This window comes from Balaenoptera ricei, chromosome 15 (genome assembly GCF_028023285.1).
Source record: "Balaenoptera ricei isolate mBalRic1 chromosome 15, mBalRic1.hap2, whole genome shotgun sequence".
In the NCBI taxonomy this organism is placed as follows: Eukaryota; Metazoa; Chordata; class Mammalia; order Artiodactyla; family Balaenopteridae; genus Balaenoptera; species Balaenoptera ricei.
In genome coordinates, this window is record NC_082653.1 from 80,662,179 (window position 1) to 80,680,990 (window position 18,812).

General features: G+C 44.4%; 1 protein-coding gene and 1 pseudogene across 10 annotated transcripts in view; one reads left to right on the top strand and one right to left on the bottom strand.

The window, feature by feature from the left end:
* Positions 1–18,812, bottom strand: part of STYXL1 (serine/threonine/tyrosine interacting like 1) — a 62,078-nt gene that overhangs the window by 20,557 nt on the left and 22,709 nt on the right. For 5 of the 10 annotated variants that reach the window (XR_009497614.1, XM_059897114.1, XM_059897116.1 and 2 more), the window contains exons 3-5: positions 11,144–11,205; positions 7,441–7,582; positions 3,839–3,984 (exon numbers count right to left, since the gene is read on the bottom strand). Coding sequence is in view for 9 of the 10 variants with exons in the window: in XM_059897114.1 (XP_059753097.1) it covers positions 3,839–3,984; positions 7,441–7,582; positions 11,144–11,205 (350 nt within the window). In the remaining variant the exon portion in view is untranslated. Of the gene's footprint in view, positions 1–913; positions 976–3,838; positions 3,985–7,440; positions 7,583–11,143; positions 11,206–18,812 lie in introns of all 10 variants that reach the window. The other 5 variants (XM_059897121.1, XM_059897122.1, XM_059897120.1 and 2 more) reach the window with 3 other exon arrangements.
* Positions 15,938–16,711, top strand: LOC132349394 (RE1-silencing transcription factor-like; annotated as a pseudogene).

Sequence of the window (18,812 nt, forward strand, 5' to 3'; positions counted from 1 at the left end):
ATCATTCTGCATATGTGTATCAAGTCATCTTGTTGTAAACCTTAAATTTACACAATGTTATATGTCAATTATATATCAAAGCCAGGGGGAAAATTACAAAATTTGATCGTTTCCAAGGAAAGATTATTAGAGCACCAATCAGGTGTTTAGAAACAATTATCATCAAATAATAAGACTAATCTTATAAACAAGTTGGAAAACAGCCAGAAAAGCATGCCAGTCTAAGACTGTTCTCAAAGCATGCCTCCAGGAGACTGAGAACTAATGAAAATTCCCCTAACGGTTTCTTGGGTGACCTATTACAGTTCAGATGTCTGTAATAAAAGAGTGGCTACATATTTGTTGTTGGCATGGATTGAAAACTTACCTGTTACATTTAGTAAAATAAAACCTAGGCATAACCCCAAAAGAAAAAAAAAAGAAATTCACTAACATTGTATGAACTGATGTTTCTAATATGATCTGTTTAGAGACCCCTTTTTTCCCATCAGTTTTCCATGGGAAATGTTAACCTATATAATTTCAAAGGTCAAACCAGCTCTAAAATGCCTCTGGCTCCAAGCCTGACTCAGAAATAACATGTTAAGTACCTCAAGCTATTTTGCTGTCCACTTGAGCCTTTCAGAGCCTTCTGGCTTCAGCACACCTCCGCTCACCGTGAACCTACCACAAGCCCACATTCCTCCCAAACTGTTAGCCTCAAAAGCCTTTATCAATGAGCAGACACCACGCTGCGCCAACCCTCAAGTCTGTGAGACACACGGCCCTTCTACATGCAGGCAGGCCCACTACTTGCGGATGTGACCCAAAGCACTCCCCAGGGTTCAGGGTGACCCCGCCCAGGACGCTCAGCTTGCGGGGGGCCAAATGAAATCCTCCTGGTTTCATTCGGAAAATCTCACGCAATACCCACCACAAATGTGTCAACTCTTCCTGATGCTTTCGACCCAGCTTCCTTTCCTGTGGTTGTAATGGCTGTGGGGGAGAGGGTGTGGGACAGATAACACATGCTCTGCTGTTAATTCTAGAGGACACGATTTTGACAACCACATTGACAAATGTAAAAGAAACTGGTATCACAAATTAACATGCCCAAACCGAGCCCACTGCCTTCCCCCGACACTACCACCACCTCCTCCTGTGTCCCCTTCTCAATGAGCCACACCACTGGCCACCTGTCACCCGCACCTGAACTGTGGCATTATTCTAGACTCCTCCCTCTCCCAGGCCCCCCGCCCCATGTCTAATCAAAGCCGTTTCCTAAGTATTTCTTGAATCTGTCCTCTCCTCTTCATCCCTGCCTCCAGGCAGGTCTCCCCAGACCCACCTTGCCCGCATTGGTCTGGGCTCTGCTCCGCAATCACAGTTGATGTTTCTAAAGGGCAATCTAACCAGGTGCCCCTCCCCGGACTTAAAAGCACTCGGTGGCTCACCAGCATCTCTCTCTAGTGTGGTCTTCACACGTGCCCTAGTCACAGAACCCCTTTGCTCAAAGTGAAATCTTATTTAAGGGGTGCCACATATAAAACGGGAAATTAGAAATTACTGTGCCTAAAGGAGAGGGGCAGTCTCAGAGCCCAAATTCTGTGCCTCCACCTCCCCTCGCAGGAGTTCCTTGGGGAGCAGTAGGGACACTCCTGCTTTACACTGTGTCAGAACACGTAAGAGGAAGGGAGGGGGCTTTCACTCTTACCCCTGAATTAGTAACAAAGGTCCCAAAGTAGGGAGTGGCAAATGCTTGGAACGTACATTCTAAAGAGGGAACAAGCAGAGTAGAACTCACCCATCCAGGCCCTGCTAGATACCACCAGCCACCACCCTACCCCTCTTCCCAATCTACTTAAGAAGACTGGGGGCAAGGACAAGTCTCAGGTGTATACACGTCAAAACTGACCAAACTGTACATTTTAAATAGGTGAAGTTCACCCTATGCCAATTCCACCTTCCTGAAGCTTTAAAAGAAAAATAAAGAAGGTGAGGTACCAGCATGTGACGTCTGCAGACCAGAAAGACTCCCTCCCATCACTGCAAAGCCAGTAAGCGTGCTCCTCTAGGAGCGAGGAGGCGTGCCTGGCAGGACGGGGAGGCTGGCTGTACACCTGTTGAGCTGAACATCATAGCTCAGTGGAAGAAGGAGAAGAAGGCCTTTGGGGAACTTGACATATATACCCTGCATTTGGGAACAGGTATGACCCCAGACACAGGTCCCTACCTTTTCACACAGGCTGACTGGAGCAGCCAAGCCAGCAAGGCAAGAAGGGGCCTCCTTCCCCACTGTCACACTCCCCTGTGGCTCATTCTGGGATTCAGGTGAAAGAATGTGGACGCGGTAGGAGGTCATGAGCTACCAAGGGAAGGGAAGGGCATTGGGGGTACTCCTGTCAGGAATTCTCAGCTGGCTCTCTCTGAAGGATGCTCAGTAACAGTCAGGGCCCCCTGAACACAGCCCCAAGAAAACCAGCAACAAAGGCCAGCAGCAGCACACAGAACCTGGCTGGGGCAGAATGAGAAGGCGGCACTTCCCCACCACTGACAAATAGCCAGGGCCACAGTGGACCCCCAGCACCAAAGGGACCAGACCCAGAAGAGGGGACGTAAGGAGATGTCCATAAAGCTATCCCACACCCCTCCCTACTCCCAGCCCTCAGCCCCCAGCAAATGGAAGGCTGCCCAGCTCTGGAAGATGAGAAGAGAGGAGATTTGAGTTGAGATTGGAGTGTTAAAGTAGCCTAGATTGTACTGGACTGTTTTTATGCCCTTTTCAAAAAATTACTTCAAAAACACACAAAAGTAGAGAGAATAGTATAACAAACCTTGGATCTATCACCCTTCTGCAAGCATTATCAACTAATGGCCCATTTTGTTTCATCTATACCCCTGACTTCCCAACCTTCCCCAGATTATTTTGAAGGAAATTCCAGACATCATATCATTTTAATTATAAATATTTCACTATGTATCTCTAAAAGATAGTGACTCATATTTTTAAAAACATAGCCATAATAATGTCATCACAACCTTAAGAAATATATAACAATAATTCCTTACTATCATCAAATTCCAGTTCATAGGCACATTTCCCCCGTTGTTTTATAATATGACTAGACTGAAATTTTCCATAACCGGAAGTGGCCAGAAAGTATGGAATCTGCCCATGATGCTGCAAAGGGCAAGAATGAGATCACAGTTGAAGGCAATTGCTGGAAAGAATGAAACCTCTGCAGGTTCACATTCCATTACATTCAGACCCTTCAAGAAACCAGATACTATAAAATGCCCCCAGGGACCAGTCCCTGCCTGCCTATCATTGCCACCCAGTGCTTGCCTTACCCTCACCCCATTCCCTTCTGGTTTGGCTCCAGGAAGTAAGTGCTCCTCTGGGCTCCAGACATCTGGTACATCCCTTGGCCACACCTTATTACAACCCCTGTCTCCCCCTTTTTACTGTATCCTCTGGACCCAGCCAGGGTTTGTGTGGCCAGACGGCTAAGGATGGCGAGGCAGCCTCGAATCATGATGGCCCTGCCTGCCCGTGTGACTTTGACTACGACCCACCATCCAGAACACCCTGCCCCGGATCCCTGCCCTCTGAACCAACTTCATCTATTAAACACTGCCCTGGATTTTGCCTGAACCTGGCGATTATAAATTCATCATACTGGACTGGACCTCCTGGCTGCCCTAGGTTCATTCCCAAGCCATCTTTGACATCTCTTCCATCTTTTCAATGTCATCTGTCTCCTTCTTCTCTTTCTCCAACCCTGCTCCCTGCCCCTCAGTCCCCAGGGGAAGGCCATGCTCCCATCCAAGCCTGCCTGTGCTCAGCACCCTGCCCTACCTGAGGCATCCAGATGATCTTCTGTGTCCGGAAGAAGTGGTACATGGCCGAGAAGCTCTCGTAGCCTCCTCTCAGGATATGGATGGGGTGGCGGGTGAAGTGAGTCAGGGTTCTGCCACACTCAATGGCAGCTCCAAGCACAATTCCTAAGAGTAGAGACCAAAGAGATGAATGTCCCCTGTGTGCTCACCATTTGCCTAAAGGCCCAGTGGATAGGCACTCCATTCTGAAAAGCAATTGTCTAGAAAGCTGAAGCAAATATAAATAGAGATGAATGTTACAATTAAAATTTAAAAAGCAATTCACCACCAAGTAAGCTGATCTTTTTCTGTAAACTCCGAGATTTCTTTTTTCTTTTTCATATTGTCGCAAGGAAGGATGATTCAACATGAGGGGAATGTGTATGTATATATACAACATCACATATTATATACCATACAATTCATCTATTTAAAGTATATAAATTAATGTTTTTTAATATATTCACAGTTGTGTAACCATCACTGCAGTCAATTTCAGAACATTTTAATCACCCCCAAAAGAAATCATGTACCAGTTATAGGGTTTCATTCCTCATTTCCCTCCAAACATCCAGCTCTAGGCAACCATTAATCTAATTTCTATGGATTGACCTATTCTGGACATTGCATAGAAATTGAATTATACAATACGTGGCGTTTTGTGTCTGGTTTCTTTCACTGAGCATAAAGTTTTCAAAGTTCATCTATGTTGCAGCAAGTGTCAGCACTCCATCCTTTTTCATAGCTGAATAATATTCCACTGCATGGCTCTCCACCTTTTGTTTACCCATTCATCTATTGATGAATATTTGGATGTTTCCATTTTGTGGCTATTATGAATAAGGCTGCTATGAACATCCACGTGCGAGGTTTTGTGTGCACATGTTTAATTTCTCTTGGTATATACTGTGGACAAAGAATGTTGCTTGCCATATCAGTAAACAAAGGATGCTGCGGCCATCAAGCCATCAGCCACTGCAGCTGCCCCCGACTGTGCAATTTGCCATGAGCGGGCAAATTATACGCGTGTGGTTTTTGGTTTTTGTTGTTCTGTGGTTGTGATTTCTTACCGAGTGAGGATGGGGGCTCCACAGCACTAAAGTGAGGTCAGGTATAGACTGTAGAGGGCGTTGTCTTTACTGACCAACATTTCCTAGGATTTCAGGGTCCAGCCGACAATCCTAGGATTGCAGACTGGAGCCCAACAGGATGAGCTTAGGGAGGAGGGGACAATTTCCTGGCTAAGGACCTCCTGAGAAGACTGGTTTTATTAAAGGTGGAAGCCTAGCGCCACCCAGTGACCGCTGGTGTGAATGCCCAACCCATGGAACTCCACCCATACATATTAGTCACTGAGCCACAAGCAGCAGCAAGGGGTGGTCAGCCCAAAGCAGGGGCTGAATGGAGAATGCAGTGGAGCCTCAGTGAAGCAGATTAGAACTGACCACGTTCCAGCGTGTGGCTGGAGTGACTGCACTGTTCTCCAGCATCACTACCCTGGCCTTAAGGGACCAGACAGAGCCAAACTGCCCAGGTTTGAATCCTGGCCCCACCACTTACTAGGTGTGGTGGTTTAAAAACTCTCTCCACAAACCTAGAAAAATGGTACACATGAACTGGTTTGCAGGGCAGAAGTTGAGACACAGATGTAGAGAACAAACATATGGACACCAAGGGGGGAAAGCCGTTGGGGGGTGGGGATGGTGGTGTGATGAATCGGGCGATTGGGATTGACATGTATACACTGATGTGTATAAAACTGATGACTAATAAGAACCTGCTGTATAAAAAAATAAATAAAATAAAATTCAAAAAAATTTTTTAAAAAAACTAATACTAAACTTTCTTTGGGTTATTTGTATGGAAATATGTTAATATAAATGTTTCAGACATTACATGAAATTCCTAAAAATCTTATATGTTCTGGTATAATGTTATAAGTCATAATTCTAGTTATTACTTTAAAATGTATATCTCAGAAATAACTAAATTTCCTTGTCAATTGCATTATTATGAACTTTCATCAAATCTTTAACCGTGGTCATTTTTAAGTCTTTTGTCATTTACAGACAGTTCTGGGTATACTCTGATGCTTTTGCAAAATTGTTCCTATAAAAGGGTTTCATCTTCAAGGAACTCATGGAAAAGACTCTGACAAGTACAGGTTTCTGGTAACTGACTATACTGCTGAACTGAATGAATAAGCATTTTCAGAACTCTAATGGAAAACTGATGAATTCATAAAAGTGCTAACAAAAGATCAAGATGAAAAAAAAATTAATTACATGGGACTGAGTGAACTGATGAGGATGATTATAATTTTTGTGACTTTCCGTTTGAATAGAAAAAAAAAAACTCTCTCCACAAATTCTTTCAAATCCCTCCCTTTAAAAGGTTGAGCTTAGGGACTTCCCTGGTGGGGCTCCCAATGCAGGGGGCCCAGGTTCGATCCCTGGTCAGGGAACTAGATCCCACATGCATGCTACAACTAAGAGTTCGCATGCCACAACTAAGATGGTGCAACCAAATAAATAAATAAATATTTTTTTTAAAAAAAAGTTGAGTTTTAATTCCCCTCTCCTTGAGGGTAGGCTGTACTCAGTGACTTGCTTCTAATGAATAGAATGTGGCAAGAGTGGCTGTTTAAGTCCCAAGACTAGGTCATAAAGGGTACACGGCTGTCCCTTTCTCTCCCTCTTTCTTGGATCACTCGCTCTGGGGTACACCGGCTGCCCTGTCGTGAGGCCATCTAAGCAGCCCCATGCAGAGGTCCATGCAGTGAGGAACTGAGGACTCCTAGCTATTCCCATGTGAGTGACTCATCTCAGAGGCACATTATCCTGGCCTGGCCAAACCTTCACATGACAGCAGTTCTGGCTGACGTCATGACTACAACCTTAGGACAGGCTAGAACCTCCCAGCTAAGCTACTCCTGAATTCCACAGAAACAAATAGATAATTAATGTTTACGGTATTAAACTACTGAGTTTTGGGGTAATTTGTTACACAGCAATAGATACCCATGGTCCCACACCTGGGGAATGAGTTACTTCACCTTCCTGGACCCCAATTTCCTCATCGATAAAGTGGGGATGTTACCTATTAGGGCATAATTCTCCATGGTCGTTCATGTTTCTACATATCCTCTGAACAAAGGCACTGGCTTTTCAAGGATATGTGTATAACAAACAGCCTTGGATGATAGAGACAGTTTCTGCCTCCAGAGCCAAGGGTGGGCAGGCTTTCTGCCCATTTGTTAAAAAAGATTCAGGCCCCCTAAGCTCAGAGTTCTCCATAATACCACCCACTGCATTCTGGCTACTTTTATTGCTCTGAGAAATAAAGCCCTTTGTCTCTGACCCAGGAGCCTCATGTCTTTTGCCAGTATCCATGAAACCATGGCAGGCTCACTTGTCATCTTGCAAGGAAGGGAAAATCCCAGACCCTTCCCAGTTCCTGACACTGCCATCCTCATCGGGTTGCTCTGCAGATGGCATGAGGTGACCCAGGCAGAGCTCCTGGCCTGTGACCACAGTGCTCAATAACTTAGCTCATATTCTTGCTGCTGTTGGAAAAGCCCACCTTGATCGCCTTCATCAGTGTTGTCATCACCACTGTCACCTTTTAGGGTTCCCTTCAGGGAGCTGGTGCTGTTATCATACACCACACAGTATTCCGCACACTCCAGATCCACAGACTCCGGGACAAGATATTCACCTGCCCTCTAAAGAAACCACAAAAGAAGGCTATTGGCGGGTGGGTTCGGCTGAACCCATATTCCCTGTACACCAGCACTGGGAGGAGCCGGAGGCAGGACGGTGTCCATCTCCCTGACTGCACACAGGCACGGAAGCACTGAGTGGACCAGAGAGTCTGCTGAATTCCAAGGATCTGCCACACCCATATTCCCTCCTGGGGGAAGCTGACCACAGCTCACTGGGCCAGAGATAACTGCCTGGCCAAAGAACAGTGGTCTATTGACCAGCCCACAGCCCATTAGGTGCCCTGGCATGAGTGCTCTGAGAGCAGTCGTGGCCACCTTAACTAATGACATTCCTGTCTAGGGGAGAGTGTTGGTGTTGGGGACCGAATCCAAAATCTGCCATGAAGAGGGCAGTAAGCAGAAGCCTTGAATGGACAGAAGTCATAAGCAAGCAGGTATAATGAGGCAGACTGTAAGCTCAAATGGAAGCTCTGAGAGAGCAGGAACTTTTGTCCCTTTATCGCCACTGATGTATCCTGAGCTTCCAGCACAGTGCCTGGCACACAGTAGGCCATAAATATGGTTAAAGGAAGGAATGGGCGAGGAGGAGCTGGGGACTGGCTGAGTCAGCATTATGCTGGACCACAAGGGCAGGAACAACAGGTGCCTTCTGCCAAGGAGGTGATGACCTCTCCCAGTACCACAACTGCCCAGGACTCCAAAGGCTGTCCCAGAGCTCGGGAAGGCCCAGCTGGTAGCAGCAGAGAGGTGAGTCTTCACTTGTTCGCAATGCTTCCTGAAAGCCCCCACTACTCAGGGGAAACTGAGCCTGGCTCTGTCCCTTGTGACCTGAGCTGACTGTCGTAGAGGCCCTGACAGAGGACATTCAGGTGGGATAGGACGAGTGTGCATCTACTGTACTTCAAGGCAGAGCGGTAAGGCCCCTGGAAGTACAGACCCGGGACGTTCTCCAGGATTCTAAGGAGAGAAATCATATTCGTCTAACAGAATTGGGAGACAGATGGTGCTCAGAGGATGAGCAGGATTTAGACAGGTGATAATGAGGGGGTAGAAGGCTCTGGGTATGGAGGAGAGCATGAGCAAAAGGGGAAAGGTGAGCACAGCCCCTAGAGGCTTGAGCAGGTGGGAGCACAGGACAGTTGTGGCCGAACATCCATTTTTACTTAAAAAACATTCGTTGAGGACTCACTTTGCACTTACACTGTGCTAGGTTCTGAAATACGGAGATACAAAAAAAGAGAAAAAAAACAAAAAGGGAAATGCCTGAGTTGGCCTGGAGGACTCAGAAGGGCCTCATGGGACAGGAGGCATTTGAGATGAGGCTGTGAGGGCAGGTGGAAGTTTGCCAGATGGACAAGGGCTGGGGGAGCATTCCAGGCTGAAGGGACAGATACCCATCATTCATTTTTTAGTTAAGAAATAGGTCCCAAGCACCTACCAGATGCCAGGGACCAGAGTGAGCACCCGGGATACAATGATGAACAAGGCATACACGTCCCTGGGTCACAGAGAGCAGTGTGTCCGAGGGACCACACATATTGTCATTTCCTAGATTGTAAGAGACCATTGGTTGTAAGATGCACCACCAATGTCATATCATCTGCAATCAGGAGTGTACACAGAAGGAGAGGTGTGTTGGCACATAACGCTACTTCAGGCAGGGCGGGGAGCAAGTGGTCCTGGGAAGACCTGAACTGGTGATCTAAAGCCCAGACCTCCCTCTTGGGCCCTGTTGCTCTCTGTGTCCCCTGCACACTGGGTTCACCTTCTCAGACCACTTTGTCCTGAAGCCTGAGTCACGACCACCAGCGACGCTCAGACTCCCATCCTCCAAACTCCACCACCAGAGTAGAAGGAGCAGCCTTTCCTAATGCCAATTCTGATTTGCTGTTTTCTTCCCAGGCCAATCACCGTGGCCAGGGTCTGGATGCTATTCTAGGGAGCACCACTAGACCCCCATGATTTAAGCAGAGAGAGGAGGAGTTCCCCTCAAAAAAGTGGAAGTGCCAGGCAGAAAACCAACAGATGTTGGCCACATTCACTTTTGGGAGAAAAGACTTTGTCACTTTAAGGTGCAAATCAATTGTAGGATATATTCCAACCTCAGAAGTGTTAAAATACAAGGACAAATGAGCATCTTAGAACCCAGGAAACAACGGCAGGACAAGGTTGTGGAGGTGTCAGGGGAGAGTGGAAGCATGCCGGATGAGGCTGGAGAGGGAGGTGGAACCAGATCCGGTGTGTGAACACCGACTTGGGGGGGCTGTGTGTCCTGCTGATGCTGGGGTTCCCTTCCGGCCTTCAGGCCTGTAACCTCCTGGCCAGAAAGTAGGGGAGGGGAGGTGTGAGGTGTCAGCCTGGCTGAGGGGCTGAGGCAGAGGGAATGCCTCTTTTCCAGAGCTGGGGGTACTGCCAGAATCAAAGGAACACACAGATTTGAGAGGTGAGTTGGAAGCGGAAAGCCATACGGGATGAAGGGGCTCTGAATCAGCTGCAAAACACCAAGGAAGGCCTGAAATGGAGATGAAGAGCTAGAGTATGGAACCGGAAAACTGAAAATCCAGAGAGGAAAAAGCAGATAATGACACGCTAGGGTGGGGAAAGGGAGGTGTCAGGAGCAAGCTCATCCCAGAACAATACTTGAGGCAGGGCACAGGCTCCCTGGCAAGTTGTGTGGGAAAGGGCCAGAGGCGGAGCGCACAGCAGCGCGGTGGCAGTGGGGACAGGGAGAAGGCGGAAGTATTGCAAGACAGAAGTTTGGCAGTAAAACTGACAGGATGGCTAACTGCATGTGAACAGCTGAAGCTGTAAGCTTGGATGAAGTCTCTGAAGAAAGTATACTGACCGACAGATATACAAGAACAGAGCAGTGGTTTCTTCAGGCGGCAGCAGGAGAAAATGAAGCTGAACCAAAGAGGCAGAGAAGAAACCAGGGAAGCAAGGGAGAACCTGGAAGTCAAGGGCAGAGAATGGGGTCAGGATGGGAGGGGTCAAGGTGGAGCCCAAGTGAAGGCTGCCAGTCTCAGCAGTGACCAGAGAGAGAAGACTCCCCACGGGGCTGGAGGGAAGGGCTTCCCTGCAGGAGCGAGGCCGGTGACTGCCTGCAGGGCCCAGTCATTATAAAAGCTGGACCGGGAATAGGAAGACAGGATGGAAATGGAAGGGAGGGGAGGGAAGGGGCTTCCGTCTCTGGGTTATACTAACTATTTCTACGGCTTGTTGTCTGTTGCCCGAGTAGGAGAGATGCTCCATGAGGCAGGGAGAATGAATTAAGGGCATCTTGTATTCTGTTGTATCCCCAGGGTCTGGAACATTGCCTGGCAAGTCAAGGAATTAAAGCAACATTTGCTTAATGAAGCTGTTGACCGTGGGGGGCAGTGGGGAGACCTTAAGGAGTGTGAAACAGTGTAGGAGACCCTCATGGTGGACGCACAAGGGCAGTCCTGTCTCTGCCGCCCACAGTGTCCAGTAGTAGCTGCTGCCTCCTGGACCTCGGACACAATCTCCCATTCTCCCCACCCTCCTGTAAGGTAGCCCCAGATTCTGACTCTGCCCATATACCTTCTTCACGAGACGGGCTGTAATCACATGGCTTTCATCATACTCCCATTTGGAACGCACATCTGAAAAGGAAAAGTATTTAACTAATAACTGCACTTGCAAAGGAACACATGACCAAACTAGAGCACTTACATCAGCATTAACGTATATTTGTTTGGCAGTTAGGCAACAGTTGTCGCGAATTTAAAATTCAAAGCGTGTAGTTGTCCTATTCTAGGCTGCCCACATAACTCCCCTACCCCCTCATATCCACACCCATATCCCCCGTAAGGAACAGTGAGACTCTGCATCTATGATTTAGGGGGCGCTCTCTCTGAGGTCGAAAAAAGCAGGGAGAAGAGAAATCAAAGTCAGGGTAGCCTCATACTAAATGCCCCATGGAATTTTAGACCCAAAGTCAGACTCTAGAACCTAGGAGTTGAGGTTCTAATGCCCCTGTGAGGACAGAAGTTGTGGTATTGATGTCCTCTAAGTTGGGAGGATCATGGAACATAAATCCTAAAAAGAACCGTTAAGCATAAATCTTAAAAAGGACTGTTATCCAAAATACACCAAGGATTCTTAAAATACAAGAAAACAATCAACTCAATTTTAAAATGGGCAAAAGATATGAACAGACACAGCATACCAAAGATAAATGGCAAATAAGCATATGGAAAGATGCTCCGCATCATATGTCATCAAGGAAATGCAAACTGAAACACGAGATACCACTACATGCCTATGAGAATGGCAAAAATTCAAAACACAGAACACCAAATGCTGGTGAGGATGCAGAGCAACAGGAACTGTCATTTGTTGCCGGTGGGGATGTAAAATGGTACAGCCGTTTTGGAAGACAGTTTGGCAGTTTTTAATAAAACCAAACATTCTCTTAACAGCAATTGTGCTCCTTGGTATTCACTCAAATGAGTGGAAAATGTATGACCACAGATGCTTATAGTAGCTTTTTCATAACTGCCAAAACTTGGGAGCAGCCAATATGTCCTTAAGTAGGTGAGTGGATAAATAAACTGTGGTACATCCAAACAATAGAATATTAATGAAACTGAAAAGAAAAGACCTATCAAGTCATGAAAAGATATGGAGGAAAGTTAAATGCATACATGTGACAGAAGCCAATCTGAAAAGGCTTCATTTCACACTGTCCGATTCCAACTATATGACATTCTAGAAAAGGCAAAACTGTAAAGATCAGTGGCTGCCAGGGGTTAGTGACAGAGAGGGATGGATAGGCAGAACATACAGGATTTTTAGGTCAGGAAAACTATTCTGTGTGATATTATCATGATGGACATATGTCATTATATGTTTGTCAAAACCCACAGAATGTATCAATACATCAACCTTAATGTAAACTGTGGGCTTTAGGGGATAATGATGTCAATGTAGGTTCAACAACTGTAACAACTATACCACTCTGGTCTGGGATGCTGATAGTTGAGGAGGCTGTACCTATGGGGTGTGGGGGGAGTCAGGAGTTATATAGGAACTCTCTGTACTTTCTGTTCAATTTTGCTGTGAACCTAAAACTTCTCTAAAAAACGTCTATTTTTTTTAAAAGACATAAGCAAGCACTAACCACAAAAGAAAACATTGATAAACCTAATCCTATTAAAATTAAAAACTTCTCTTTTCATTAAAATACAACATTGAGGGGACTTCCCTGGTGGCACAGTGGTTAAGAATCCGCCTGCCAATGCAGGGGACACAGGTTCAATCCCTGGACCGGGAAGATCAACTAAGCCCGTCCGCCACAACTACTGAGCCTGCACTCTAGAGCCCACGAGCCACAACTACTGAGCCCACGCGCCACAACTACTGAAGTCCACACGCCTAGAGCCCGTAGTCCACAACAAGAGAAGCCACCGCAATGAGAAGCCTGCGCACCGCAACGAAGAGCAGCCCCCGCTTGCCGCAACTAGAGAAAACCCGCACACAGCAACGAAGACCCAATGCAGCCAAAAAATAAATAAATAAAAAATTTAAAAATACCACATTAAGAAAGCAAAAGGGCAAGCCAGAGACTGAGAGAAAATATCCCTAATACAAATAACTAAGAAAATCTCGTATCCAGAATTTATAAAGAACTTACAAAAATTCAGACATCTGAAGATATCTTTATTTGAAGATACCTGTATTATGAGACACATTTAGAAACAGCTGAACACCACATCCCTAGGCTGACTCCAGCCCAGTAAAGTGCCTGCCTGAGGAAACTCAAGGCTTCCAAAGAACTTACTGTTTATTCCAGCCAACACCTGAAGATAGGACCCCTGTCTCCCAGGCCCTGTGGAGGGTAAGAACCTAACTCGGATAAGCACCAGTTAGCAAACCCCCTTGGGTTTCACATGGTCCAACTCCCATCCCTTTTTGTAGTTTTTCACTTCCCTGACTGAGTTCCACTCATCTCCCTCCCTACTCCCTCACTCTCCCTTTAAAAGGCCCACTTGCCTCTGTGCAAATTGAGGTGGAGTTCCATTCACACTGGACTCTTCCCTAGGGCAATAGTATACTACCGATTAAACTCTGTGTTCACCACTCTGACTAGTGTCTGGCTTTGTTTATCTTTAACATGATTTAACAACAAAAATGAACAAACTACAGTATAGCTACATACCCCAACATAAGCGAATCTTAATCATAATTTTGAGCAAAGGAAGTCAGAGACATGGTCTATATGGCTTAAAAACAAGTGAAACTGAGTATAGTATATTATAAGCTTGTTTCACTCATAAATATAGATGGGAAAATCTGAAATGAATAGGAAGCTAAACCTAACAGTGTTCACAAAAAATAATATAACATGATCTAGTAGGAACCCTGTCATACTAGAAAATCATACTAGAAAATCTTTAAGATATTAAAGAAGGGACTTCCCTGGTGGTGCAGTGGTTAAGAATCTGCCTGTCAAAAAGTTAAAAAAAAACAAAAAAAGAATCCACCTGCCAGTGCAGGGGACACGTGTTCAAGCCCTGGTCCGGGAAGATCCCACATGCCGTGGAGCAACTAAGCCTGTGCGCCACAACTACCGAGCCTGAGCTCTAGAGCCCATGAGCCACAACTACTGAGCCTGTGTGCCACAACTACTGAAGCCCGCACGCCTAGAGCCCATGCTCCGCAACAAGAGAAGCCACCGCAATGAGAAGCTCACGCACCACAACGAAGAGTAGCCCCTGCTCACCGCAACTAGAGAAAGCCTGCGTGCAGCAACAAAGACCCAAAGCAGCCAAACATAAATAAATAAATAAATTATTATTTTTAAGATATTAAAGGAGAAAAACTATGTTCATTTTAACAGATTAAGAAAATTTTCAATTCATGTCATGAAAAAAATTCTTAGTACATTAGGTATATATGGTAACTTCCTTAACGTGATAGGTAAATTACTCAGTATCTACAGTAAACATCATACTGATTGATAAAGTGAGAAACAAGACAAAATGCTATTACTGTAACAGAGAAGAACAAACCTGACTCCATATTGGATCTATTCCTTTATCTCTAACCTTTGTGCTCTGTTGCCTGTGCTTAGTCACGTTGGCTCTACACCTTTCTAAAGGAATGTTGCCTATAGCATGAAATATATATAATAGCCCTTTCTCAAGGTTCTGACTCCCAGGCTTGACCTTTAAAAGGTATAACGTTTGCCTTGTTGGAGGTTTACAGGAACATTGTGACCAGACCTATGTGGACAGCTGCAAGAAGAAAGGATTATTATTAATAATAACTATTATTATTATTATCCCCTCTGGAGTCTGGCCAGCACCAAGAAGTTTGCAATAACCAGCCACATGCCCTCCCCTTTTAGTATAAAAGGGGCCTGAATTCTAACTCAAGTAGGATGGTTCTCTGGGACAGTAGTCCAATATCTTCTCAGTCTGCTGGCTTTCCAAATAAAGTCACTATTCCTTGCCCCAATAACTCATCTCTTGATTTACTGGCTTGTGGTGCAGTGAGCAGTACGAGCTTGGACTTGGTATCATCACTGTTCCTTTTTTTTTTTTTTAAACATCTTTATTGGAGTATAATTGCTTTACAATGGTGTGTTAGTTTCCGCTTTATAACACACTGTTCCTTTTTAACCCTGCACTGGAGGGCAAAGGGTATAGCAATGTAGTGAGATAAGAAAAAAATAAGTATAAGAATTGAAACAGAAGAAATAAAACTTTTGTTATAAGCAGATAAATGATTGTTTTACATAAAATCCAAGAGAATCACAAACAATTAGAATTAGTAGGAGAGGACATCAAGGTTGCTAGATACAATATATTTTAAAAATCAATAATGGTCTGAAAGTGGAGAAAAAAGAGAATGTTTTAAAAGAGAAAAAGGCTTGTAGTAATGTCTCAATGATCCAAGTGTCTACCAAAACTTGCAAATCAGCAACAGAGACTAAAGACATGGATGTGCATACCGGCAATGATTCAGAAATCCTGTAAAACCAAGAAAAGTTACAAGAAAATAGAAGCTGAAGCCCATTCCATAAATGATCCTGTGAATGATGAAAAACCTATGACAAAAAAGAAAAAGAAAAGGTTTCTATCAAAATAGTCAGGAAGTGCCAAAGGGTGACAGCAAAGTAGAGGAAAATAAAAAGAAAAACACCTGCATGAGAAAAAAAAAGTAAAATGATAACTCTGGAAAGTAAATCAAGTTAAAAAAGCAGCAAGACTGCTCAGAAGGGGCCTACTCGGGTGAAAACAACTCCTTCTACAGATCTTCTTCTTTACATGGGGCCAATTCCCAAAAATGTCTCCTTTCCAAAAAGATAATAAAAAGGAAAAGTCCAACATGCAGAGTGAACCTAAAGTAAAATGCAGCATCTCTAGGAAAGTGCAGGTGCACAGGATCTCTTACCACGATCTCTTACCACTGCAGCCAAAGGAAAACTTAAAAGAGGAGGAGTCAAAAGACCAAAAATTACTCTTCAAAGGGAAGAAAACAGGCTCCCCTTCAGAAAATAGCAGCAGAAGGGGCAGATAAGAGTCTTGCTGGTTTTGCTGCCAGTATAAAGGAATCTACTGGTACTTCATCCTCTGAATAAAACCTGAATTTCACCCAGGGGGTGAAATTTCAGATAGTTAACATCAGGCTGACATTATGCGCTGTAAAATGGAAAATGATCAGAACACAACAGAGAACCTCCCAGGTAAAAACTCAGCAGGTGGAGAACCAGTTTCACCACTGCTTCTTCTCCCACCAATAGAAAAATGTGGAGCAGTGTCTAGAACTACACTGGCATCACCTCCTGCTACCATGTCAATAGATGAGTCTCAGGATACTGATGAAGATGCATGCATCCACAGTCATGATGGAAGTGACCTAAATGACAACATGTCAGAGGGTAGTGATGATTCTGGACTGCACAGGGCTCAGCCAGTTCCACAAGAAACTAGTAGAAGAAATGCAAAGGAGGTCTTGGCAGTCTAAGGGACTGAAGGAGATTTTGTTTGTATCTTTTATGCTCCTTTTTTTAGAAAAGAAAAAGATCACAGCAAACATTTCAATCATCCTTTGGTTAGTGTACACGTCCTTGAAAAAGCAGCTCAAGGGAGAAGTAATTAAACTTTGGACAAGGCTTTAGTTCCTAGTTTGTAAATCTATTACATTTTATATTCATTCACAGTAATAGACAATCTTTTATTTTGAAAACTGCTTTGATAGTTTCCGATGTTGATTTTTAAGTGGTACTCTTTTCCTTAGGACTTTATGTATACCTATTGATTGTTGTATAAATTTTAGCAAATCCAAGGGAGTTAGTATGCTAAACCAGCAGACATCTAATCTGTTAGCTTCATGCGTTTAACTGAAATGAGAAGGCCAAGATGGCATTTTATTGCCTTGTGCAGCTACAACTTGTTTTTCCCCATGTCTATCTTTTCCTGTTTCACTTTGACTTATTCTCAGTTCCTTGTTTAGCTCTATAAAAATTGGCATACTTAATAGCAAATTATTTGAAGAATTTGCCTGCTTTATATAATTTTAGCACTTAAAAAAATTTTTAGAGATGATAAGACATTTAAATTGAAGTAAACGTAAACCAAAATGTGAGTAATGGAGACCTGATTGAAACAAAAAGGTGTTTATTTGGGCTTTGTTAGGACTGCAGCCCAAGAGACACCGATTCAAGAAGCGCTTGAATTGTGTTCCACCAGATTACAAAATGGGGGGGGCTTATAAAGGGCAAAAAAACTTCACAAGGTTACATACACTGTTTGTCAAGAATTAGGATTGGAGTTGGCAAGAAGTAAGGGTGCTTGTTAAGCAAGGATTGGTTGGGATTGAGATGATTACATAGTTTCAGTGCGGGAAGAGGGGGCTCAGACTTTGACACTACAAGGTTGAAGCTAGCAGCTGCTAGCAGATACTGTTTTGAAAATGCTGGTGGTATCCGTGAGTTTTATACGGTTCAGAAAACTCAAGTTCTCAGTGATGTAGGAACATGTCTAAAACCACATCCACAGTGGCCACCCAGATCCATTTTGGATGCCTGAACCATAGATACTCCATTTTCACTTTTAAATGATCTTAAATATGTCATCAAAAAGTTTTTCCAACAATTGACATTGTATCAGACTAGGCATTTACTTCCTGAGTTTTGATCAATATTTCTTATTTGGGTACGTTAATCATCATAAAAACAGTGATTTTGATAGATTTTTGCTGTTGTTGCTGCTATAATGGCTTAAGATGTCGCACATTGTCATAGTTTTAACCTATGTAGTTTTTTCTAGAAATAACATGTGTTGAACAGTAACACTTTATACCTATATACACATGTTTACTCTGGTCTCTTTGGAGGAATGCTTTTAGCCTTATTTGCAAAAGGTCATTTTTCTTTGCTGCAATTATCTTTTGCAGAATATTAGTGTGTGCAAGTTTGAGCAATGAAACACGAAATGTGCAAGTTCAATCCATTGAATTGATTTTCACATCTTTTCTCTATGCCAGAGTCTGTATTTTGTATGCTACTTATTTTGAATGGATGTAGTAAATTCACAGCTCTCAGCTTTTATTTTGCAATAACTCAACCCCTAGGCTCTATAGTGAAAGGATTTTCATCTCAAATACCAGCCATCAGTAATTTCTTTTTTTTTTGGTTGTTTCTTTTTCGCCTGTTTTGGTACAGCTACTTCCTAAATGACAGTGTTAAGTCATATATTTGAGAAAAATGGTTGGTGTCTATATGGCTACTCAACTGAATAAAGAACTCTAAGTGATATTTGGAAAGTGCAAACCTGGAATGATGAGACATGATTATTCCTTCAAACTACACAGAATCTCACTTGTATAATAGCTACCTATGGCTTCAGAATTTCACAACAAACTCAGGATAAGAGAGACAGTATGACTGCTGGCAGACCAGCTGCAACTTCCTCTGAACACAATAAAAAAGACTAGTGAGGGGGCTTCCCTGGTGGCGCAGTGGTTGAGAATCTGCCTGCCAATGCAGGGGACACGGGTTCGAGCCCTGGTCTGGGAAGATCCCACATGCCACGGAGCAACTGGGCCCGTGAGCCACAATTACTGAGCCTGCGCGTCTGGAGCCTGTGCTCCGCAACAGGAGAGGCCGCGATGGTGAGAGGCCCGCGCACCGCGATGAAGAGTGGTCCCCACTTGCCACAACTAGAGAAAGCCCTCGCACAGAAACGAAGACCCAACACAG